This window comes from Anarhichas minor, unplaced genomic scaffold, assembly GCF_050575085.1.
Source record: "Anarhichas minor isolate MPS153535 unplaced genomic scaffold, ASM5057508v1 ptg000023l, whole genome shotgun sequence".
Classification (NCBI taxonomy): Eukaryota; Metazoa; Chordata; class Actinopteri; order Perciformes; family Anarhichadidae; genus Anarhichas; species Anarhichas minor.
In genome coordinates, this window is record NW_027466469.1 from 8,676,254 (window position 1) to 8,703,907 (window position 27,654).

The 27,654-nt window shown below is 44.3% G+C and overlaps 1 protein-coding gene across 1 annotated transcript in view; it reads left to right on the forward strand.

Moving 5' to 3' along the window:
- LOC142955279 (receptor-type tyrosine-protein phosphatase gamma-like) overlaps positions 1-27,654 on the forward strand; it is a 542,528-nt gene that overhangs the window by 447,519 nt on the left and 67,355 nt on the right. Inside the window, exons 14-15 of the mRNA XM_076096741.1 lie at positions 9,898-9,989; positions 15,743-15,834. Of these exons, the coding sequence (XP_075952856.1) occupies positions 9,898-9,989; positions 15,743-15,834 (184 nt within the window). The remainder of the gene's footprint in view (positions 1-9,897; positions 9,990-15,742; positions 15,835-27,654) is intronic.

Below are 27,654 nucleotides of genomic sequence, written 5' to 3' on the forward strand. Positions count from 1 at the left end.
TTCACGGATAGGACCCAAACGCAAGACCACAGGAGACAGAGTACAGCAAAACAGACTTTATTTAGCCAGAGTAGAGAGGACAGAAAGGTGTGTGAAGGTGTGGAGCCCGTGGTCCGACACCAGAGAGCAGATCGACGGTGTGAGTCCCGTGGCTCGACACCGGAGGGCTGGTAGCTTGACGGCGTGTGTCGTCCGCTAACACAACGGAGGGCAGATCGACAGTGTGAGTCCCGTGGCTCGACACTGGAGAGCTGGCAGCTTGACGGCGTGTGTAGTCCGCTAACACAACGGAGGGCAGAGCGGCGGTGAGTAGTCCGTTAACACAGAGGGCACGGGGGATTCCCGGACCGACGGACACCGGAGGCAGGCGCTCGAGGGAGTAGCTGCAACAGGGTTGAAGCGGGTGAAAGACGGTTAAAGACGGTACGACCTGACAACCCCAGACTGCAGGACCAGAGTTTATATATTGCCAGGGGTAATCGTTAGTGGGACCTGAGTCTGGTGTGTCAGGCTGCAGGAGGGAATTGGCTGGAGTGGCTGCAGCTGTGTGGCAATGGGAGGTGTCTGGTCTGACAGGGATCCTGACACCCGCCTGTTTTGCTCGTCCTGTTCCCGGTTTTCCAGTCTGCCTGTTCTGCCTTTTCCTGCCGGATTTTCCCCCTCGTCTTTTGTCTTGTCCCTGGATTCCCTGTTTTTGGTTCATTAAAAACCTTTTTTGCACTTCACCTGACTGTCTGCGTCTGAGTCCTCATCATGCCCCGTGACACCAGCAAGTGCTGCATAATTAGAACAACACCTGATGTGTTTAAAGTGTTTGCAAACCAAATGTTATTGCCCTTTTGTTCATATAGCAGTACTTTTAAAATAAAAGTGCGCAATACACTACTTTTAAATTCATTATTGAACTTTGCACATAATGCGATTAATCGCGATTAAAAATTGTAATCGTTGCCCAGCACTATTATTAATGTCAATAACATTGTTAACAATTATTAATAACGGGGCACCACCCTGAGAACAGGGACCAATAACCAAACTATAAATGAAGTCTCATAATTAGGGTTCACTCACAATGTCAATAGTCAAAGTACTGTGTGTGTGTGTGTGTGTGTGTGTGTGTGTGTAGGGGGAGATGTGAGAAAAACTATCCAAAATGGCGAGTGTAGTCTCGTACGTGACCATGCCACAAAATACGGAATCTGTTACTTTATCACACAGAAACCCGACTGGCCAGCTGCTGTCCTGGTCTTTTAACTGATAAAGTCAAAGTTACCAACTTCACTCGTGGTGACTGATCTAACACAACACTATTGCAGCAGTATGGAATACACGGTAGTTTATAAACAGCACTAACGGAACTCTGCGGTCCGTAAACATACACAAGAACACGTTATAACAATATAGTAGACTTAAATAAAACAAGGTGATAAACTCTTGTGTCTGCTCACACACAAGCCTGTTACTCTGAGACGACTTCATCGCAGTCGATGTGGTTCTTCAAGTGTCTTGGTTAACCTCGGGTCCGGAGCTTCAAGCTGGCGATAAACCCTCCGTATGGCAGCAGGCCGCGATTACTCGGAATTGAGGGAATTCTCGTCCTTACGACCGGCAAAAGGTCGACATAACAGGGAGAGAATGGGGCATAGAAGTTAACTGTTCTCCTCTTCAGGATCCCAAAACAATTGTTGGTCTAGCGAAGTTAAGACTATGACCTAGGGTTTTCTTCAATAGCAACAACGTTGTGCACCTCCTTTCAGCAACTCGAGTGGGACGGGATGCCCGCGAGCTGGAGGTGACGCTGTTTTTTATAGATTTTGTGACGTCAGGCCGTAGCACAGGGAATCCCTGTGGTGTCTATGGCCCTTGTCCAATAAGACCCCAGTGTTGTGTTTGCAACACAATTCACAGGTAGGTGAGACTTAACGTCTCACAGGGTTTGGTGTGAATCAGGCTGTTGGCTACCCTGTAGGCCCATGTAGGCTCGACTCTCTTTGTTCCAACCACATGGTGAAGTCCACACAAAAGTGAAACTTATCTCACTTTAAAGCTACGAGTCTCCATTAACAAAAACTGTATAGATATGTTTCACTTTCAGTGTCGAAAACATTCAAATATAGCATACACTCAAACTGATTTAGATTTCTTTAAGTGTCTAAAATACATTTTGCTGCTGCCTCCGTCGACATTGGTACATAGCTTTGCTCCCGTGCTGGTACTCCTGTCTGCTTCTCCAAACATCTACTATACTATAATAATAATAATATACTGAGGATGGAGAAGTCCCTCATGCAATCCCACTTTTAAACACCTGAACTATCCTTTAATGACGGATTATCTGGTGAGAGCAATGTGCATTCCCATGCTGTGACAAGAGTGTGTAGATGAAACATTATGTTTTTTCTCACGTAGCTGCTGGCTAGTAAGCTAGCTAACGTTAGCGTGCTAATACCACAATGTTTTAATGCTAATTGGTTGAATCCTATTTTATTTAGATGACTTTTGTAAATTGAATTTGATTTCTGTAGCATATGAATGAAAAGGTGCCATCATATGCTGGTTTACGTTTCATAAGTTCCCTCAAGGTGTAAAAACCACCCAGACCAGCTCATGAAGGAACCTCGTGGGTGAGTTAATCCTAGTCCAGCTGTCAGATTGTATTAGACCGGCTTCAGTCTGAGTAGTAGACTGAATAGCTAAAAGAACCAACACCAAACAATTGTTGACAGAAGCTACAATAACCACATCTGATATTCACTAATAGCCAACTTGTGTAGGTAAATTCTCCTTATATGACTAAAGGATCATCTGATCATTGTGATGGATTATCTTTTGTAGAAACAGTGAAGTCTGAGGCAACCCTCGTCTGTAGCAGGGAACACCCACATATAAAACATTTCATCAGCCAACACACTGCATATATAGGCAACACATGATTGATGTATGAGAGGAGGACAATTTATCAATATGAGTTCAGTAGTGGCGGGCCGTGCATTTTATACCTGGGCCTTCTGTGCTGTCCTACTACAGTTGAACCACCTCCTAATAACCTCATTATGACGCATCAATCCAGCAAACCTGCAGCAGATCCACGCATTCCACCACACAAGAGCACGAGCCATTCAAATATTATTCATCAAAACGACACGATAGACAAATGAACAGTCGTAACGTTACTATGTCAAAAAACGCAGTTTGTCACTTACCGAAACTTAAAGAGTTTAATCCCAGTACATCGTTTCAGTTCCAGTAAGAAGTCCTTCTCCATTCATGGACGCCAGTGATGACAGTCGAGCCTCCCCAGTTGTATTTCGCCGGTCTGCTGCGGCCGGTTCTCAGCGGGGCCGTGATCCCACCGCACGCCGGGGCGCCAGTGCTGTTGTCAGTAACTCCGCCACTAAATCCGTTTCTCCTCCTTATTCAGCCATTGAGTGTTAAAAAAACAAAGCTAGGTAAAAAAATAAATAAACTACACCAAGCAAAACCCTAAAAATGTTATCATTTCTTCCATATCTTTCAATTTGAACTCTTACTCCTCCAACTAAGCTCTGCTGGCAAGTTAAGTTTCGTTTCACGATAGTCACGTGCTCGCCCACTGACCAATCACAGCGCACCTGAAAACTGAGCTGCCCGTTAATGCTGACGTAGTTGTAGGCCAGCTAGCAGGTGCTGACACGTCAAAGAACACGCCCAACATGTCAAACTAAAGATCTGATTGGTTGAACACTATGACAATCAACAATATCGTCCCCATTCACTGGATGATTGCTAGGATGATTTTAGCATGGGATCAAGAGAAGGTGTACGATAGTACAAAGCAAAGAAGTACTGAGCACAGGATCACAAATGCTTTATGCTTTATGCCAAGGGTTGCCTGTTGCCAGGGCAACCATTTTGAGAAATTGGCAACCAATTATTGGCCCTTGGTTGCAGTGGTAACCGTTTCTTAACATATAAACAGGGACAGTACACAGAAAAACATGCAACCCAAAATATATTTATTAATATTGTTGCACTTGATGACAATGATCAATGAAATGAAGCTGAATGACTGTGGGGTTAAAGGTTCCACTAACATTACAAACCAATGTGCAAATGATTGAATGACAAAGAACCAGATGAACCTGAACGAAAAACAAAAAGGACATTTATGAAGTATTGGATGGAACATGAAAGTGTGTCCAACAAACACACTAAACATGCCATATTTTCATTATTACGCTGACGTATAACTGCATGGGGTATTTAATAATAAATTAATAAATTAAGCGGCTAACCATATTTTGATTTGATTTTGGAAAATCACAATGATGCCTAGTTACCTGGCAACCATAGTTAAAAGTTAGTATTGAGCTCTACATGCCTTGCATGCTGTACATTATTTATTGGGTGAAGATTACCTAGAAGTTGTGGTCTAACAATGTAAGAGCTCTTCATTTCAGCTGCCTTCTGGTTTTATTAAGGTATTTAATTAATAGCTTTTTACTCTAGCCACTTACTGTTTGATCTACACATCAGTGTGTAACATCTCCTTGTTGAGTAATCTCCTTATTGTAGAAAATGAATTCATCATATGGTGATTCTTTAACCAGCAATTGGTTAAATCACATTGGAAAGCAGCAGCTTGTAGAACATGCAAAACAGATCATTGGTGGCATGTGAGGAGAGAGACAATAGATAAATGTGTAACTGCTGACACCATCATATTCCTTATGGGATCAATGTTTTTGTTTTTTTCACATCACATGATCTCTGGACCAAACTCCAGTTTTGCTCTCAGAGTTCTTACTGAGAAAACAGTTTTGAACTGTTTAGTGTACAAGTGTTGAGAAATTACTTCTCAACACCCCCTCCGGGGTATATAATCCTATTGTGGAGCAAAGCTCAGGTCACAACCCCGTGTTCCACACAGTCTCCACCCTGCTGCAGTCCTATTGGTCCTCTAGTTGCAGTTGGTGCACCAGCATTACTTAAACTGTTGCTCTGCTGCATTCAGGTCCTGTGGGAAAATAGTAAATATGAGCTTCTGAACACAAACAAGTTGATCTTACGTGATCATGCAGACTTTACTTTAAATGCTGTTGGGTTGCACATTGGCCCTCACTTGATAAACAATATGTGGGAACATGTGGTGTGGGTTTATATTTGATCACTGCAGTTGGAGTATTCATGTTTTCACACTGTTACACTGCAATCAACAACATCATTTGTGATTTTTGTTTAATACATATTTCTAAAACAATCTGAAAGACTTTTCTTAGATGCATGGGTCAGTGAACAGGAATGTTTGTTCTGTTTGAGCACAGACTGAGATATCTGTATCATAGAGAATCTCAAACCACCAAGCACTCGAGGTCGGCTTTGATTTCTTGGTCCATACTGTGACTTCCTGTCAGTTTGAACCGAAGCATGGCTCTGTCAACTTTGTCCTGTGTGACATGAATGCACCATGACATCAGCTGTCTCACACCAGGAAGTGGTTTGGGATTGACCTGTGTTTGTGTGTGCGTGTGAACAACCCCCTCCGTGCCTAGTTAGGAAAGCCGTCCTCCCTCCCTCTGTCCTCCCTCCTCCTGTCCCTCTGTCCCTCTGTCCCTTGTGCACTCGCTCTCAGTTCATGTCAGCAACAGCATGCGGCAGCCTCCATCCTCTGCTTGTTCACCAGGACGAACACTTTCTGCTCTCTGCTCTGTATCAAATACAGGTAGGGAGGGTCTGGACACACACACACACACACTTAGATGAAGTGGGCGTTGTTGTCACTGGGAGTTGTAATAGTAGATAAGGACATTGCTAAGTTTAGTTATATTTAGTTGTTAAAACAAGGCATGTGGCAGTCCTTCATTTTAACACCTTGTAATGAAAATGGAGTGTAGCTCAGTCTGTGTGTTTCTAATTCAAATGTGTGTAAAATTATACAGATTATTCTAGAAGAAGGCACAGGATGACTTATCCTATGTAAAGGAACATCAGTAATGGTTCTGCATTGCTGGCAAATATTGATATTATTTATTTTTCACTAGTATAATGAAGCGTTTTCTACTCTTTTGATTCTGTATTTATGTCTTAAGCTTTGTTCAGAGGCAGTATGTTTAGAAGTTGTCCATCCGTCTGTCCATTCTCTTGAATGTAACGCCTGCAGGGAATTTCTTCACAATTGGCACAAACGTCCACCTGGACTCAAGGATGAATTGATACGAATTTGGTGGTAAAAAGTCCCTTTGACCCACTAAACACGTCTTTGGCCATAACTCAAGAATCCATTCACTAATTATGACAATTTCACACAAATGTCTAATAGGATAAAATGATGAAGTGATGACAATTTTGGACAGATGTGGGTGTAAACTGCAAGATGACTGGTTGGCTGAGGCACACAACTGCGAGGTGGTAATTCTAGTTTGTTCTTTATCTTTTTGCTGGCTCTACAGTCATATATGCATGTGAAAATCTGGTTACCATCAGCACTCATCCAACAAGGCTTCATATGTAAAAGACAAGAGAGGGGTCGGCAACCTTTACTATCCAAAGAGACGTTTTGCACCAAATAAAATTTGTCTGGAGCCACAAACGCTATTTAATATCACAGCTTATAAAGTTTTATATATAGTTAAATTATAGATACAAAAACTATAGTTTGTTGTATTTATGAAAATATAGAACAAGAATAAAGACAATTCTTGAATTCCTTTTGCAATTTTACCTGATATAACAATATCAAACTCTTATGAAGAGGAGAGTTTGCTGCAGCAGTTGAGAAATCGCTCTTTGTCGCTCATCTCCAGCGTGACACTGTTCAGCACATGCTGTGTGTTTGTTCTGGAAGTGTCTTTCAACATTACATTGTTTGCACATATCAAGCATACAGGTAAGCCAGCATCGTCGGCAGTGAAAGCAAATGAATACGAACACGCAGAATTAAACTCTCTATTTTCCTCCGTGACTTTTCTTTATTTGGATTTATCTATTGATAGTTTACTGAGGACGGGGGTCTGCAGATCATGATTAGCCATCTGCAGGGAAAGGCTCTTGGCAGCGACGTAATAGGATGTGACGCACATTTTTTTATTTTCAGTGACAGTATCACCTCAAACTCCAACATAAGAGGTGTTCCCTTTGAAAGATTGTCCACTGGGCAAAAAATTAAATAAAAAAACAACAGTTATTCATTTCCGTGTTATTTTTGGTCAAAGCCTGAGGCCACGTTCACACTACTACGTTTCCATTTGAAAACACATATGTTCTGCTATGTTTACACTGAGCGTCCACACTACGCCGGAGTTTTCAAAGCACCGAAAACGGAGGAGTTTGAAAACGCTCCCGAGGACGGATAAGTTTGAAAACTCTTGGGTTGGTTTGTTATGTGGACGGCGTAAACGCATACATTTGGAAACGATCACGCGTTCACTACTTGATTGGTTCTTAGCAGTCACAATGTGTCCTTCCCTGATTCTTCACGCCGCTATCACGTGACCCTTTACCGGAGCTTTGATTAGCCTTGATTACCGATCGACTACCAGGTTAATTCAACATGGACAACTGATTACAGGTGTTGCGGACCTTGTTGTCTTTACTAGCAGCTGTTGTTCAGTTAAAGTCTGCATTATTACGGAGGAAGAAGCTGTTGGAGCGATTAGCGAGCGGCGTGACCAGCGGAGGTATCAGACCTACGGAGCGGCCGTCTGAAATCACGGTTAGCGGCTTTGAGGAGGACGGACACAAAACGGAGGACTTTCCTGTCCTTTTTAATGCTTATTTTGTTCTGCACAACTATTGTGAAGTCTATAAAGTCATAAACTATCAAGGAACTAAAGCAGTAATTGCTCTCCAGTAGGACAGAGACTTCAGCCTCCAGCAGAGCTACGAGTGAGAACAGACAACAATGACACTGAAGAAATGAGTGAGAGACGTGTGTTGACCACATTTATGACCCATAATCTAGTAAACCTTTATGTGTAAGTGTTCATTTTGAAGTAAGTTTGCTGAGAGAGAGAGAGAGAGAGAGACCCCCAGCACTGTAACTGAAGTCTGAAAAATAAAACTTCTAAAACTTTCCATGAAGTGTGTCTGTTTGAGTTCATAGAGGAAGATTTTAGAGAAGATCTTAAGTATCAAACACGACCTTTCATTATTAAAGACTACTTTATTAATCTGTTGTATTTTCTAACTAAGCAACCAATCCACTTCCTGTTTACACCGCTCCCCCCCCGCATGCCCAGTGTATGTGAATAGTCACGTGATATTCGTTTTCAGGTGTTTTAGTCTGGACAGAGATCATTTCTAAAACGATGCTGAAACGCTGGGACGGAGATCGTTTTAGTTTGTTAAAACTCTGTTTTAACACGAAAACATATTAGTGTGGATGTAGCCTCAGGGAGCCGCAACAGAGGGGCTGAAGAACCGCATGCGGCTCCGGAGCCGCGGGTTGCCGACCCCTGGTTTAAGACAATGACTGTTAAGATGGCAACAGCAGCCAGTCTCCCATGTCAAAGTAAGACACTTTGAAAACCTAAACGTCAAGGCCGCGTTCCTGCCTCAAAGGTTTCGCAGCACTACAACATCATGCTACTTCTGCATGTGTTCCTGACAAGCAACAGTCATTACTCACACAACCACAAGAGGTGAGCTTAAACAAACAACTTGTGTTTATCTATGTAGCTCCTTTTCTTCCATAACCAAGAGAAAAGCATCTGTTTCTTTACCAATTGAAAGTATTTCATCTCATGTTAATCTTGCTACGTTTTGAGAGCATGGAAAAACCATCCAGAAGGTGTATATATCATTGCAATGGATGTAATTTGAGTCTTTGCAACTCAAACTTGCAAGCTGTTGATCACAGCCTTCAACAGAGTATCAGACTCGGAGCGTACTTCTCCTTCCATCAGGCAGTTATTCATGCAGGATGTGTTGTTGCCACCATGAAGTGAGCTGCACTCTGATACATAGAGTACTGTCCTTGTTGATATGCTCCACGACAGCCTTGCATGCCTAAAAGGTACACTGGTACTCTATAAGCTAGAACAATCCCTCCCCCAGTCTCTAAGGCTGTATGCTTCTCTATATTTGCTACTATAAGTGTTCAGTGTAGCATCTGGTCGGCTGATGACTGCTACTGGAAGGCTTTCAAAATAAGATCCTCTTACTGAAGTAGACTGAAGCATTCAGAAGACACACTGATAGTTAGATGCTGAAAGCTTCTTCTCAGTCCGCTTCGGTCTCAACAAATAACGTTTGGTTTGGATGGTAACAAAAAGTTCCATGTCAATGTAATAATATAAACAATGACTGGCTATATATTTTGTTCATACAATTTTTTTTGTGACTTTAAGTTTTGTGAAAGCAGCCTTACAGCTGGATCTAAAGGTAGCTCGTCCACCTCTATTTGTTGCTCTCTGTCTCTGGATTGGTTTCACTTCTTCAGTGTTTTCTGAGAGAGAAGGCATGTGATACATCTCTTGCTTCTTCCTGCTGTATTTAAACTCCATCTTGTGTCTAAATGCCTGATGCAAATATCAATTTCAAAGCAGTGTCTGATGTCAAACATCACATAATGTGAATTGTCAAAGTCACCGTCACAGACTAAAAACACAACAGGAGACATGCTGATGTGTCTGCTCCTGAAAGCTTCCCTGTACTGCACTACTACATATACTGTGTGACTTCAGACACACCTACAGCGAGGCGCATTCTGTGTGTGTGTGTGTGTGTGAAGTTCAAAGTCCATTTCTCCCATTTCTATATACTTTCAGGGGTTAAGGACTACCAAATCAAATATACAGTCTGTGTCTTTCTCTCCACACAGAGCAGGTAAAACGTGCTAGGATCCGGCCTAGGCCCAGGCTGAACCTGCTGCTCTTCCTAAGGCATTGTTAACATGTAACCTCTCTCTCTTTCTGTCAGACGCTGTTTCCAGACAGCCCACTTCTATGTGGAAGACAGCAATTCACCCAGGGTGGTACCCAATGAAACGCTCCCTGTCATCCCCATTCCAGGTAACAACCACCCACAACACTTCTCACATTTATCATCTGATTAGGATTAATTTTATTTATGGATGATCAGACAAAGAAACAAAACATTGTGGAAACACTTACTTCCAACATGGTCTCATGATGCTAGAAGACAATAAGGAGACAACGAAGCAAAAGACATTAAAGCATAAAAACAAACCTGAAATATTAAAACCAATCATCACAACAACAAAAATTACAAAACAATTCCTGCAACACAAAGCAAGGCCAGCTAAAATAATACTTTCATTGTAATGGTAAAATATGTATGAATCTGTTACCCTGTTCCATAAAAATATCCTTACCTGACTTCTATAAGCCCACTTGTATTTAAATAATTGATGATACAGATATTTCAGATGTATTGTTTGTTGGTTTGTTTGTTTCTAAGTAGATGGAACATATTTACTAATGTTTTGGAGTAGATATAGATCAATATATGGGCTGGTCTATTTAGTCTCGTCCACTTTTGATATGTTGAACATAATGCAGTTTAGCTTAGAGTTAATTGAATATACTACATTTGATCATTTGAACATTGCTTTACACCCCCCACTTTGGAGCTATTCAACAAAACACATGGATGCATAAAGGATGTTTTCAAAGTCCGGGTGAAAAAATAAATAAATATGAGTTTGTTACACCACAAAACATTTTATTATCCATCCAGCTAATTCAAATGATTAAAGAAAATTGGCAAGTATATATAATTAGGTTTCAAAATGATGAAAAAACAAGGCAAGGCAAGTTTACTTGTATAGCACATTTCAACAACAAGGCAATTCAAAGTGCTTCACATAAAACTATTAAAAGCATCAAAACAAGGCAAAAGTAAAGGGGGGGGGGGCTGCATCATTGAGCCATGATTTTATCAGGCCTGCCCAAAAAATCCTGAACACAAAAAAAAAACAGTTTTCCACTATTTCCACAATTTAGTTCTAAAGAGTCCACAGTCTTTTCACATTTACTGTGCATAGAAATAAATCTCGGGTTTGACTTTACCCCAACTTTAAGCATTACCAACTTTTCCTCAAAGGATCCACACTATGAATCTCCTGTTGCCCTGTAGCCAACAACAATGCAGCAGGTGGTGTCCATCTCTGAGAGCCGACCATATGCTCAGCAGTAAAACTTGTCCTGTTGGCCTTTTGTCAATATAGCTGGAGGATCCTTCCTTGACTAATGAACCATCCCCTTTAAAAGCAACATTGAGCACATGACCATCATTGTGTGACGTTAAACAACCTTATCTGACAAGTCCATATCTCTGCGAAACATTTGGTTTTATTCTGAAGGTCAAGCAAATTACAAAAAAAACATAAAAACAGGTGCATGCAGAAGAGTCTTTTAAGTATCGTAGACACCTTGTAAAACAGAGTGTTAGCAATACGATTTTTGGATTACCAGCTCAGACTTGAAAGTATTTGTGCCTTCAGTCAAAAAATATGATCTATAGCCACATCACAAACCTGTGCTGTGTCAGTAAAAAGGTTTAAGTGGTGAGAGAGAGAGGCTGTGCCCAGTTCACCAATTCCAAAGAATGCTCACACATCCAAGGACATGAAAGCTGCTCCAGCTCTAGTCCTCAGGTCCAGGATTGAGATCCAAACCTGTCAAATCAATTTCAAGCTTGTGGGGCCTCTTTACAATGGGCATTGGCTGAGTCCAAAGGCCTCCATTGAAACCAGGGCCAGTGTGCCCAGCATGGCAGAGTCCAGCCATGCAGAGTCCAGGGGTCTGCCATTCACCCGATGTCCTGTCCCCCAGCAGGAACGCAGGCTCTCTGAGGTCCTGTTCTGGAGTCACCATTGATTTCATATCGCTATGGTTTGATATGTTTTTTTCTTTTTTTTATAACCTCAGAAGTGTGACATAGCTTTGAATATCAGGAAGCACTGTGTGGACGTCAGAGTCCACTGCAGCAGACTGGGTGGTGTAGGACCGACCATATGCTAGTGTTAATTGAGTCAATAAGCTCAGACCTAGAGCCTCGGGCATCCCATAATCCGCTAAGACCTTGTGCTGAATTTAAAACCTGCCGGCAGCAGCCACTTACTACAGAACCTTCCAGACGACACACACGCACACACACACACAAAGATTATAGATGTATGATAAAATGCTGCTAATTTTATATTCATATCTGTGAAAAGTCCGACTTATTACAATTTGTTAAAAAACGATCATATGGTTAATTGATAATTGAGGTCTAATGATTCACACAAACATGATTCAATCATATTGCAGTTGAATTCCTCCGATTGTACATCATCAAAGTGTGTTTTCAGGTGTTGGGTAGAGCTACTGCATATGTGAAAAACCTATAGAAAGTAAAACAAAATCCTTTAGTGTGTCCAGAGGGAGCTGTGTGAAGTCTGATGAAAGTCCTCAATGAGTCAGTGCCTTTTGGGACTCCAAGTCTGACAATGAAGAAAGGGTAATGATGTTGGGTTGTCCACCAGGTCTATTCTCAAGAACGCCTGGATGTCATTTCTTCAAGTTTGGCTTGAACATCTAAATGGACTGAAGAATGAACTGATTAGAATTTGGCGGTCAAAGGTCACTATGACATCATAAAAACACATTTTTAGCTATAACTCAAGAACTCATATGCTAATTATGACAATTTCCCAAAAATGGCTAAAAAGGATAAAATCATGAAGCGATGACATTTCAGATAGACATGGATGTAACCTGCTACTTGACTGGTTGGCAAAGACATACAAACAGGCGGTAATTCTGGTTTAGAAAGTTTTCACTTTCTGAAGACTGAAATCAAACTATGAATGAATGTCTTTATTTAGTCCTTTTCCTCCTGATTGGAAACCAGTGTGTCTGAGTTTTGCATTGTCCATTGGAGAACACATGTTTCGCCAAAAGAGTAAAACAACACCCGAGCAATGAAGTGAGGTCAAATTTGACCTCAGTTAGGCACTGCTCACATCTTGTTTGAGAGTCAAATAACAAGATTTACTCGATATTGCAATCCATTTCCGTTTTGTTAATATACATAGTGCTATACAACACATCACTATACCTTTAACTGATGGGGTATTGTACCCAAAGTGATACATACAGATTTTTTGAATTTTTTCGGTTTTGTGTGACGTTTAATTATTCTCAAAAGAATATGCATTATGCGTTCTTGCCATAGAGCATAGTCCAGTTTGTGGAGGGCATTAGGTTTACTGATGATTTGTATTTGGGAGGAAACCGCGTTGTTTTGTGTTTTGTGCAAACTGGTGTTCTACTGCAGTTCAGTATAATGTTGTATTCTGGAGCAACAGAACAGATATTTTACAGTACATGCTATGTTGTAAACGATTGTACTCTACTGTCTGTAAATTATGTCAAAGCAATGAAAAGAAATTTTCTCCATGTAGCTAACTGCCTCTTTCAGACCCAGAACACTCCACAGCCTGCTGTGTTTACTGACACACAAATCATTTTGACATATTTGCATACCTAAATGAGCGTCTCGCAAGACACAAAGTGAAAGCGAGCGAGTGTATGCTCTTGTTAATATTTGATGAAGACTAAACCGAGGGGCGCTCTGAGAAGGTTTTCGCTGTTGTGTAATGATTTTTCAGCCTTTTCACTGAACGGGCTCCACTCATCAGGGTCGAGTTCAGCTTTTAATGCTGTCTGTGTCGGAACAACGACTACCAATTTGCAGCTGTTTGTATGCAAATGTTCAATGGCTGATGAAACATGCACTCCAGTCCGGTGCTGTCCCACTAAAAGCTCCCACAAGCAACACAACATCACAACTAGAAAAAATCCTTATTCAAGCTCTCTCTACATGTTGTTAATTGCTTGCTCCTCTATGGTAAAGCAGTGGAACTGAAATGTTACTGAACTTGCATCATTCTTGGCAGAGATCATTGTAGGGAATGGATTTACTCGAAGCACCACTCAGTACCAAAAGGACTATAAGTGTACTACAAGTATATGTTAGCATATGACATTTGATTCATTAATGTCTAGATCTATGTCTATGCAATGTCTAGGGTAAACAATAAAGAAAAGTAAATACAAATCAATGCAAATTTTGCCTTGACCTGCTTATCTTCAAAACATATTGGCAACAGCATGTATCATCAATTTCTCTTTTTGGGGTTTAGTAAGGCATTTGTTGCAGGCATCATTTCAAGTAGACTGTTTATAGATTAATAACAAGTACAGCAGACAAAGGACTTCGCTTTTCCTGTCCAGTGTGAAACCAATCCAACGTTGACTTATTTTATTGGAGTTTTGTTACGTTCTTCCACATTTATGTGACAAACATACTTATTGTAACCCAAACCACAATCGTTTCCTGAGAAAAACAAGTACCTTTGTTGCCTACGCCTAACCAAGTACTTCTGTTGCCTAAACCTAACCAAGTACTTCTGTTGCCTAAATCTAACCAAGTACTTCTGTTGCCTAAACCTAACCAAGTACTTCTGTTGCCTAAATCTAACCAAGTACTTCTGTTGCCTAAACCTAACCAAGTACTTCTGTTGCCTAAATCTAACCAAGTACTTTTGTTGCCTAAACCTAACCAAGTACTTCTGTTGCCTAAACCTAACCAAGTACTTCTGTTGCCTAAATCTAACCAAGTACTTCTGTTGCCTAAATCTAACCAAGTACTTCTGTTGCCTAAATCTAACCAAGTACTTCTGTTGCCTAAACCTAACCAAGTACTTCTGTTGCCTAAACCTAACCAAGTACTTCTGTTGCCTAAATCTAACCAAGTACTTCTGTTGCCTAAATCTAACCAAGTACTTCTGTTGCCTAAATCTAAGCAAGTACTTCTGTTGCCTAAACCTAACCAAGTACTTCTGTTGCCTAAATCTAACCAAGTACTTCTGTTGCCTAAATCTAACCAAGTACTTCTGTTGCCTAAATCTAACCAAGTACTTCTGTTGCCTAAATCTAACCAAGTACTTCTGTTGCCTAAACCTAACCAAGTTATTTTGTTGCCTAAACCTAACCAAGTACTTCTGTTGCCTAAATCTAACCAAGTACTTCTGTTGCCTAAACCTAACCAAGTTATTTTGTTGCCTAAACCTAACCAAGTACTTCTGTTGCCTAAACCTAACCAAGTAGTTTTGTTGCCTAAACCTAACCATGTAACCTAACCATCCAAAGCAGCTGCTAAATGAACATTCAACTAAGCTGTCATTGGTTTTTGCATTTCATTATCAAACAGAGAACATGGCATTGTTCTGGAAATATCAAATTTCTCCTAAACCACCAATTTTAGTTTTTCAGTCAATTTGAGGAGAGAAATTGGCCATGCAGTTGTTGCTGAACACTTTAAAAGTTGAAATACTGTGCTTACAAGGTTTATGTGTTTGAAGAGGTGATTCACAGGTTGTTGTGCCGGGCTTGTGATGGTGAGTCAGTTGTGAGCCCTCAGAGTCTTGTAGTGAAAACTGAGCCTGTGAGTTGTGGTAGTAGTGTGACTTGCCAAGGTCACTTAGTCTCTCATTGCTGTAACCCCAGACGGTTCTGTGAAGGATGTATTGATTTGACAAAACAATTGCAACGATCTGGCCTAGCCTCAATCACAATGCAAGTAATACTTGTGTACTTTATCTGTCAAAACCTGGCTGCTGTTTCTGTAATGCACTGTCAATTTTAGAACTTATCCAGAGTCGGCAGATGCGTGGGAGGGTTGTGCCTTGCTCCAGGGCAAGTCGCTGCTCCTGTGGAGCTGGTTTAACCCCGGCCTCGTCTCTTCTTTGCAGATGACATGGAGGCCATTCCAGTCAAGCAGTTCATCAAACACATCTCTGAACTCTACTCAAAGAACCAGCATGGATTCTCTGAGAATTTTGAGGTAAGCAGTAAAGGCTATACTAGTACATTTTGGAAACACACCTGCACGTGAACACACAATTGAATCAATCTATCAGATCCTGAGGGCCAGGCTGTGATAAACCTATGAAAGAATGTACAGGAACAGGCTCTGGCACAGTGACCTGGGTCAGACCAGAAGTAGCCATTATCTCCTCAAACTATCAGTAGCTGCAACCTTCTGTCATGAGCTCAAATGATGTGCGTCATTCCAAGAATCTGCACCGTCTTTGGTGAAAGTGCTTTTAATGTTTTTTTCTCCCTCATCTTGGTGTGAGCTACAGAGTCCCTTTAAACTAGATGGTTTTATATGCATGCAAGATTTAAAGAACAGGATTAGGACTATTTGATCGCTGAATATACTTGTCCTTTTACTACCCTACTAAGTTGTTTTAAGTCTGTCACTTGTCACAACATTTTGCTGTTTAAATACATATATATAATATTATTATATATATATATAAGTATTATTCATATGTAGTCAGAAAGAGCACAAAACACAAAAAAATCAATAAAATATTTCAAATTATAAAAGTATGTATCCAGAAAAACTCAGATGTAGTGTTTCCCTATGTTTGTAATCTTGAAGGAGAAAAACATATTGGCTCCCTGCTGTCTGAACACACTTTCACACCACATACATGTTGAAAGCAGCAATAGTAAGAGATGATGAACAAAACAAGAAGGGAATCTCAGCGATGGGCAATTTAGTTTAGTTATACTACTTACATGCTTCATCACACTAGCCAAAGCTCCTGAAGCAACTGTACTCTGTAAATGGTAAATGGACTGTACTTGGATAGCGCTTTTCTAGTCTTTCCGACCACTCAAAGAGTTCGTCTGATAGGCCTTGCCATCATTCACCCATTCACACACTGATGACAAGGCCTATCAGACTAACTCATTCACACAGGCACAGCTACGGGAGCAATTTTGGGGTAAGTGTCTTGCTCAAGGACACATCAACATGCGACTAGCGGAGCCGGGGATCCTCTGATCCTCTGATTGAAGGACGACCCTGCTCTCCACTTAGCCACAGTCGCCCAGTCTGAAAATATCATCCCCTTTCTTTGTTCCTTTTTTTTCATCCTCACTCGCTTTGTTTCCTGCTTCTCCTCCAGTCTCTGTGCATTCCTGGTCCATGCTCTTCCCAGAAATATAGAAGTGGGTGGACTGAGCGTGACCCCTGAATGAGTAACTTAATAGTTACACTGTCTATGCGTCCCCTCTCCCCCCAAAGCTTTAGGCTTGATGGATGCAGGAAAGTCCTCTAAGAAGAGAGCCCCTTCTCTTATGAAATCCTCCTCCTACATTCTCGCCATCCCTGCTGTCACCGTTTCTCCTCCTTTGACCGAGGGCATTAATTATCACTATTTACTGTAAACAACATTGAAATGGTGTTGTAGTCACCCAGCCAAAATAACAAAATAGGTGCTCCAGAAATTGAAAGAAATACTACTGTAAAAGTGCCCATCCAATAGTTACCATAGATAAAGATGGGCACAAATGAAAGGGAAAACCAGAATAAAGTAGTGATCTGGTCTTCCCAGTCAGCATGTTACACCGTCTAGTTAGCAGCATGACACGCACATTACCATTCTGTCGGCTTCTACACAGCAGCATTCTATAAAGAATCACATTCAGCTGACTCCCCAGAACGCAGTCCCACTTGTGTTCACTTGTGTTTAACGCCTTATTTCAGAGTGGGCCGTCAGAGTGTTAAGTGTACATTTGTGTTATGTACACAACTGCTCTGTAACATGAGTATTAATGTGATATCTCATTAGAAAGCTACGGTTCTTGTAATTCGATTTCTGCAAACCATTTCAAGATACAATAACAACAGCAGGTACAGTTAAGGTCTCTGTCAAACAAGCACTCCAAAAATAGCCGATAAAATATCGCCATGACTCACCGATTATGATTCATAACGTGTCCCTCGTGCATGCTAGTCCATCAAAAACGGTCTTGCTAGGTGGCTAAGGGTCCACACGATCCAATCCAGTAAAATATTTAGTCCAAACACATTAGTACGTCCATAAAGACCCACGGGGGGCTGTTGCATCATTTCAAATTAGCCAGCAGATATGATAACTTGCGATCATAATTCGGTCATAATTTCACTTTTCATGTCAACAGAGCAGAGATTTTCATCGCAAAATGGAGGCTGCATTCCGCCGATTAGATTGACACCTCATTTGACCCAATGGGTGCTTCTATAGCCCGGTCACAGTCTGGAACAGCCAAGAGAGTCGCTTTGAAAGACAATGCCCGCCTCTCTTCTTTGAGTAACGCTCGAGCCAATTGCAACAGATTCTATTGAATCTCAGGCTCCATATAGCCAATGAAATTACGAAAACAAGGATATGCAGATTTATCAGATTGCACCCTGGGAAAGTTTTCAAAACTGAAATTCAGTACCGTGAGTCAAGTACCTGAGACCGATTATCAAGAGCAAAGTCTGGTTCATGAGAATTTTCAAGAATCTGTAAAAGTTGACTGGTTAAATATGATATAGTTAACCATACATCGACATAAATAAACTATAGTTTTCATTTCGGATACGTAGTATATGCTTTTTGACGTGGTGACGACGAGCCTCCAAATGCGTTTTTACGTGGCCGCACTCTTAGTACGTGTAAAATATTAATTTTCTGTCATATTGTTATCAAATTCTAACTTCTACCAGGTACTATGACTGCATGCTGTCGTAGCAGTGTGTTTTCCAGCTCATAAGTGCCAGCCATAGATAACTGCTGCCATCTGTTGGCCAAAACAAATCCAGGCGGAAATAAAAACCTTCTTTTTCTGTGTGTTGAAAACTCCATAGCTCAATGCCAGTAGCACTTACAGTGATTCTAACTGATTGTGAAGAAACTTCAGAGTGTTGCCGTTCAATAGAGACTAAAACCATACAAGTACTCCCAATGGTTCAATAAGAGCTGTCAGTTTACTTTGGGTACGTCTTGGATAGGCGTTTTAGGCAAATTTTACAGGAGTGGTAAGAGGTTAATTCAAGCTTTTAGATGCGTAGCAGGAAAAAGTTAGACGAAGTGCTTTTCGGTGCAGCTACATAAGTGCATGTGAAATGTGAGCCATTATGCAGCCTGTGTAGACTCCATATGGTTATGCAGTGTCCAGACACCACCATCAAAACATCAAATGAAGGAATATGTTTTGAAGAATTTTGTTCACCCCTCCAGTAGAGCTCCTGAGCACTGAAACAGCATTGCAGGCTCATTGTGGACCAACTAGACATTAAGGGTTGCCAGATCACCATTGGTAACCATTTTGAGAAATTGGCAATCAATTTTGGGCCTCTGGTCGGGATCCGTGACAACCTCTTTTGAACATACCAAAGACTTGGTATAGCGAAATATGCATCTCAAAAAAATACATACATTTGAATATTTGCTGTATTAGTGATATTTAAATATTGTTAGAACCAGAACACGCTGCATGTGACAATGCTGCACGTGCATTGGTGCGTTTACTTGCGTGTCCATAGGCATCTGTTTTAGAGCCAATGATTAAGTTAATTAAGTTGTTTGACTGTGGAGTGAAAAGTTCCACTAACCCGTCAACATTTCAAACTAATGTCATTCAACGGACGGAGAACCAGATGAACCTGAACAAAAAACAAAAAGTAAATTTGTGAAGTCTTGGTAGGCGAAGTATCAATCCATCTCTGAGCTGGACGGGAAGTTCTACTGAAATCATGACAAAGACATGACATGTATACATGTCAAATTTTCACTATTAAGCTGAGGTATAACGACTTATTATCTTAACTACACTAAATGTAAGGTGAATAAAAATGTTGATGCCTGTTGCCTGGTAACCACTTTTAAAAGTCTGTGTTGAGGCCTGCATCATGTTCACTTTTTCATACCAAATTCATACAGTGTGAAAGGCACATTACAACCTTTTCAGGAATCTAGGTCGGACAACACACGACAAGCACCTCGGCATCACTGCGTCAGCCTCAGAGACATGACAGTGTAAGCACCACGGCATCACTGCGTCAGCCTCAGAGACATGACAGTGTAAGCACCACGGCATCACTGCGTCAGCCTCAGAGACATGACAGTGTAAGCACCACGGCATCACTGCGTCAGCCTCAGAGACATGACAGTGTAAGCACCACGGCATCACTGCGTCAGCCTCAGAGACATGACAGTGTAAGCACCACGGCATCACTGTGTCAGCCTCAGAGACATGACAGTGTAAGCACCACAGCATCACTGTGTCAGCCTCAGAGTACATTACAGCACCACGGCATCACTGCGTCAGCCTCAGAGACATGACAGTGTAAGCACCACAGCATCACTGCGTCAGCCTCAGAGTACATGACAGCACCACGGCATCACTGTGTCAGCCTCAGAGTACATGACAGTGTAAGCACCACAGCATCACTGCGTCAGCCTCAGAGTACATGACAGTGTAAGCACCACGGCATCACTGTGTCAGCCTCAGAGACATGACAGTGTAAGCACCACAGCATCACTGTGTCAGCCTCAGAGTACATGACAGCACCACGGCATCACTGTGTCAGCCTCAGAGTACATGACAGCACCACGGCATCACTGTGTCAGCCTCAGAGTACATGACAGTGTAAGCACCACAGCATCACTGCGTCAGCCTCAGAGTACATGACAGTGTAAGCACCACGGCATCACTGTGTCAGCCTCAGAGTACATGACAGTGTAAGTACCACGGCATCACTGCGTCAGCCTCAGAGACATGACAGTGTAAGCACCATGGCATCACTGTGTCAGCCTCAGAGACATGAAAGTGTAAGCACCACGGCATCACTGTGTCAGCCTCAGAGTACATGACAGTGTAAGCACCACAGCATCACTGCGTCAGCCTCAGAGTACATGACAGTGTAAGCACCACGGCATCACTGTGTCAGCCTCAGAGTACATGACAGCACCACAGCATCACTGTGTCAGCCTCAGAGACATGACAGTGTAAGCACCACGGCATCACTGTGTCAGCCTCAGAGTACATGACAGTGTAAGCACCATCGCATCACTGTGTCAGCCTCAGAGACATGACAGCACCACGGCATCACTGTGTCAGCCTCAGAGACATGACAGTGTAAGCACCATGGCATCACTGCGTCAGCCTCAGAGACATGACAGTGTAAGCACCACAGCATCACTGTGTCAGCCTCAGAGACATGACAGTGTAAGCACCATGGCATCACTGCGTCAGCCTCAGAGACATGACAGTGTAAGCACCATCGCATCACTGTGTCAGCCTCAGAGACATGACAGTGTAAGCACCATGGCATCACTGCGTCAGCCTCAGAGACATGACAGTGTAAGCACCACGGCATCACTGCGTCAGCCTCAGAGACATGACAGTGTAAGCACCACGGCATCACTGTGTCAGCCTCAGAGACATGACAGTGTAAGCACCATGGCATCACTGTGTCAGCCTCAGAGTACATGACAGTGTAAGCACCACGGCATCACTGTGTCAGCCTCAGAGTACACGACAGTATAAGCACCACGGCATCACTGTGTCAGCCTCAGAGACATGACAGTGTAAGCACCACAGCATCACTGTGTCAGCCTCAGAGTACATGACAGTGTAAGCACCACGGCATCACTGCGTCAGCCTCAGAGACATGACAGTGTAAGCACCATGGCATCACTGTGTCAGCCTCAGAGACATGACAGTGTAAGCACCACGGCATCACTGCGTCAGCCTCAGAGACATGACAGTGTAAGCACCACGGCATCACTGCGTCAGCCTCAGAGACATGACAGTGTAAGCACCACGGCATCACTGTGTCAGCCTCAGAGTACACGACAGTGTAAGCACCACGGCATCACTGTGTCAGCCTCAGAGACATGACAGTGTAAGCACCACAGCATCACTGTGTCAGCCTCAGAGTACATGACAGTGTAAGCACCACGGCATCACTGCGTCAGCCTCAGAGACATGACAGTGTAAGCACCATGGCATCACTGTGTCAGCCTCAGAGACATGACAGTGTAAGCACCACGGCATCACTGCGTCAGCCTCAGAGACATGACAGTGTAAGCACCACGGCATCACTGCGTCAGCCTCAGAGACATGACAGTGTAAGCACCACGGCATCACTGTGTCAGCCTCAGAGTACATGACAGCACCACAGCATCACTGTGTCAGCCTCAGAGACATGACAGTGTAAGCACCACGGCATCACTGTGTCAGCCTCAGAGTACATGACAGTGTAAGCACCATCGCATCACTGTGTCAGCCTCAGAGTACATGACAGTGTAAGCACCATCGCATCACTGTGTCAGCCTCAGAGACATGACAGCACCACGGCATCACTGTGTCAGCCTCAGAGACATGACAGTGTAAGCACCATCGCATCACTGTGTCAGCCTCAGAGTACATGACAGCACCACGGCATCACTGTGTCAGCCTCAGAGACATGACAGTGTAAGCACCATCGCATCACTGTCAGCCTCAGAGTACATGACAGTGTAAGCACCATCGCATCACTGTGTCAGCCTCAGAGACATGACAGCACCACGGCATCACTGTGTCAGCCTCAGAGACATGACAGTGTAAGCACCATGGCATCACTGCGTCAGCCTCAGAGACATGACAGTGTAAGCACCACAGCATCACTGTGTCAGCCTCAGAGACATGACAGTGTAAGCACCATGGCATCACTGCGTCAGCCTCAGAGACATGACAGTGTAAGCACCATCGCATCACTGTGTCAGCCTCAGAGACATGACAGTGTAAGCACCATGGCATCACTGCGTCAGCCTCAGAGACATGACAGTGTAAGCACCATCGCATCACTGTGTCAGCCTCAGAGTACATGACAGCACCACAGCATCACTGTGTCAGCCTCAGAGACATGACAGCACCACGGCATCACTGTGTCAGCCTCAGAGACATGACAGTGTAAGCACCACGGCATCACTGTGTCAGCCTCAGAGTACATGACAGCACCACAGCATCACTGTGTCAGCCTCAGAGACATGACAGTGTAAGCACCACGGCATCACTGTGTCAGCCTCAGAGACATGACAGTGTAAGCACCACAGCATCACTGTGTCAGCCTCAGAGTACATGACAGTGTAAGCACCACGGCATCACTGTGTCAGCCTCAGAGTACATGACAGCACCACAGCATCACTGTGTCAGCCTCAGAGTACACAACAGTGTAAGCACCACGGCATCACTGTGTCAGCCTCAGAGTACATGACAGCACCACAGCATCACTGTGTCAGCCTCAGAGTACATGACAGTGTAAGCACCACGGCATCACTGTGTCAGCCTCAGAGACATGACAGTGTAAGCACCATGGCATCACTGCGTCAGCCTCAGAGACATGACAGTGTAAGCACCATGGCATCACTGCGTCAGCCTCAGAGACATGACAGTGTAAGCACCATCGCATCACTGTGTCAGCCTCAGAGTACATGACAGTGTAAGCACCATCGCATCACTGTGTCAGCCTCAGAGACATGACAGCACCACGGCATCACTGTGTCAGCCTCAGAGACATGACAGTGTAAGCACCATCGCATCACTGTGTCAGCCTCAGAGTACATGACAGCACTACGGCATCACTGTCAGCCTCAGAGACATGACAGTGTAAGCACCATCGCATCACTGTGTCAGCCTCAGAGTACATGACAGTGTAAGCACCATCGCATCACTGTGTCAGCCTCAGAGACATGACAGCACCACGGCATCACTGTGTCAGCCTCAGAGACATGACAGTGTAAGCACCATGGCATCACTGCGTCAGCCTCAGAGACATGACAGTGTAAGCACCACAGCATCACTGTGTCAGCCTCAGAGACATGACAGTGTAAGCACCATGGCATCACTGCGTCAGCCTCAGAGACATGACAGTGTAAGCACCACGGCATCACTGTGTCAGCCTCAGAGTACATGACAGTGTAAGCACCACAGCATCACTGTGTCAGCCTCAGAGTACATGACAGTGTAAGCACCACGGCATCACTGTGTCAGCCTCAGAGACATGACAGTGTAAGCACCACAGCATCACTGTGTCAGCCTCAGAGTACACGACAGTGTAAGCACCACGGCATCACTGTGTCAGCCTCAGAGTACATGACAGCACCACAGCATCACTGTGTCAGCCTCAGAGTACACGACAGTGTAAGCACCACGGCATCACTGTGTCAGCCTCAGAGTACATGACAGCACCACAGCATCACTGTGTCAGCCTCAGAGTACACGACAGTGTAAGCACCATCGCATCACTGTGTCAGCCTCAGAGACATGACAGCACCACGGCATCACTGTGTCAGCCTCAGAGACATGACAGTGTAAGCACCATGGCATCACTGTGTCAGCCTCAGAGACATGACAGCACCACAGCATCACTGTGTCAGCCTCAGAGACATGACAGTGTAAGCACCACGGCATCACTGTGTCAGCCTCAGAGTACATGACAGTGTAAGCACCACAGCATCACTGTGTCAGCCTCAGAGTACATGACAGTGTAAGCACCACAGCATCACTGTGTCAGCCTCAGAGTACATGACAGTGTAAGCACCACGGCATCACTGTGTCAGCCTCAGAGTACATGACAGTGTAAGCACCACAGCATCACTGTGTCAGCCTCAGAGTACATGACAGTGTAAGCACCACAGCATCACTGTGTCAGCCTCAGAGTACATGACAGTGTAAGCACCATCGCATCACTGTGTCAGCCTCAGAGACATGACAGTGTAAGCACCACAGCATCACTGTGTCAGCCTCAGAGTACATGACAGCACCACGGCATCACTGCGTCAGCCTCAGAGACATGACAGTGTAAGCACCACAGCATCACTGCGTCAGCCTCAGAGTACATGACAGCACCACGGCATCACTGTGTCAGCCTCAGAGTACATGACAGTGTAAGCACCACGGCATCACTGCGTCAGCCTCAGAGTACATGACAGTGTAAGCACCACGGCATCACTGTGTCAGCCTCAGAGTACATGACAGCACCACGGCATCACTGTGTCAGCCTCAGAGTACATGACAGTGTAAGCACCACGGCATCACTGTGTCAGCCTCAGAGTACATGACAGTGTAAGCACCACAGCATCACTGCGTCAGCCTCAGAGTACATGACAGTGTAAGCACCACGGCATCACTGTGTCAGCCTCATAGTACATGACAGTGTAAGCACCACGGCATCACTGCGTCAGCCTCAGAGACATGACAGTGTAAGCACCACGGCATCACTGTGTCAGCCTCAGAGACATGACAGTGTAAGCACCACGGCATCACTGTGTCAGCCTCAGAGTACATGACAGTGTAAGCACCACGGCATCACTGCGTCAGCCTCAGAGACATGACAGTGTAAGCACCACGGCATCACTGTGTCAGCCTCAGAGTACACGACAGTGTAAGCACCACGGCATCACTGCGTCAGCCTCAGAGACATGACAGTGTAAGCACCATGGCATCACTGTGTCAGCCTCAGAGACATGACAGTGTAAGCACCACGGCATCACTGCGTCAGCCTCAGAGACATGACAGTGTAAGCACCACGGCATCACTGCGTCAGCCTCAGAGACATGACAGTGTAAGCACCACGGCATCACTGTGTCAGCCTCAGAGTACATGACAGCACCACAGCATCACTGTGTCAGCCTCAGAGACATGACAGTGTAAGCACCACGGCATCACTGTGTCAGCCTCAGAGTACATGACAGTGTAAGCACCATGGCATCACTGTGTCAGCCTCAGAGTACATGACAGTGTAAGCACCACGGCATCACTGTGTCAGCCTCAGAGTACATGACAGTGTAAGCACCACAGCATCACTGCGTCAGCCTCAGAGTACATGACAGTGTAAGCACCACGGCATCACTGTGTCAGCCTCATAGTACATGACAGTGTAAGCACCACGGCATCACTGCGTCAGCCTCAGAGACATGACAGTGTAAGCACCACGGCATCACTGTGTCAGCCTCAGAGACATGACAGTGTAAGCACCATGGCATCACTGTGTCAGCCTCAGAGTACATGACAGTGTAAGCACCACGGCATCACTGTGTCAGCCTCAGAGACATGACAGTGTAAGCACCACGGCATCACTGTGTCAGCCTCAGAGTACACGACAGTGTAAGCACCATCGCATCACTGTGTCAGCCTCAGAGTACATGACAGCACTACGGCATCACTGTGTCAGCCTCAGAGACATGACAGTGTAAGCACCATCGAATCACTGTGTCAGCCTCAGAGTACATGACAGTGTAAGCACCATCGCATCACTGTGTGAGCCTCAGAGACATGACAGCACCACGGCATCACTGTGTCAGCCTCAGAGACATGACAGTGTAAGCACCATGGCATCACTGCGTCAGCCTCAGAGACATGACAGTGTAAGCACCACAGCATCACTGTGTCAGCCTCAGAGTACATGACAGTGTAAGCACCATGGCATCACTGCGTCAGCCTCAGAGACATGACAGTGTAAGCACCACGGCATCACTGTGTCAGCCTCAGAGTACATGACAGTGTAAGCACCACAGCATCACTGTGTCAGCCTCAGAGTACATGACAGTGTAAGCACCATGGCATCACTGCGTCAGCCTCAGAGACATGACAGTGTAAGCACCACAGCATCACTGTGTCAGCCTCAGAGTACATGACAGTGTAAGCACCATGGCATCACTGCGTCAGCCTCAGAGACATGACAGTGTAAGCACCACGGCATCACTGTGTCAGCCTCAGAGTACATGACAGTGTAAGCACCACAGCATCACTGTGTCAGCCTCAGAGTACATGACAGTGTAAGCACCACGGCATCACTGTGTCAGCCTCAGAGACATGACAGTGTAAGCACCACAGCATCACTGTGTCAGCCTCAGAGTACATGACAGTGTAAGCACCACGGCATCACTGTGTCAGCCTCAGAGTACATGACAGCACCACAGCATCACTTTGTCAGCCTCAGAGTACACGACAGTGTAAGCACCACGGCATCACTGTGTCAGCCTCAGAGTACATGACAGCACCACAGCATCACTGTGTCAGCCTCAGAGTACACGACAGTGTAAGCACCAACGCATCACTGTGTCAGCCTCAGAGACATGACAGCACCACGGCATCACTGTGTCAGCCTCAGAGACATGACAGTGTAAGCACCATGGCATCACTGTGTCAGCCTCAGAGTACATGACAGTGTAAGCACCATGGCATCACTGTGTCAGCCTCAGAGACATGACAGCACCACAGCATCACTGTGTCAGCCTCAGAGACATGACAGTGTAAGCACCACGGCATCACTGTGTCAGCCTCAGAGTACATGACAGTGTAAGCACCACAGCATCACTGTGTCAGCCTCAGAGTACATGACAGTGTAAGCACCACAGCATCACTGTGTCAGCCTCAGAGTACATGACAGTGTAAGCACCACGGCATCACTGTGTCAGCCTCAGAGTACATGACAGTGTAAGCACCATCGCATCACTGTGTCAGCCTCAGAGACATGACAGTGTAAGCACCACAGCATCACTGTGTCAGCCTCAGAGTACATGACAGCACCACGGCATCACTGCGTCAGCCTCAGAGACATGACAGTGTAAGCACCACAGCATCACTGCGTCAGCCTCAGAGTACATGACAGCACCACGGCATCACTGTGTCAGCCTCAGAGTACATGACAGTGTAAGCACCACAGCATCACTGCGTCAGCCTCAGAGTACATGACAGCACCACGGCATCACTGTGTCAGCCTCAGAGTACATGACAGTGTAAGCACCACAGCATCACTGTGTCAGCCTCAGAGTACATGACAGTGTAAGCA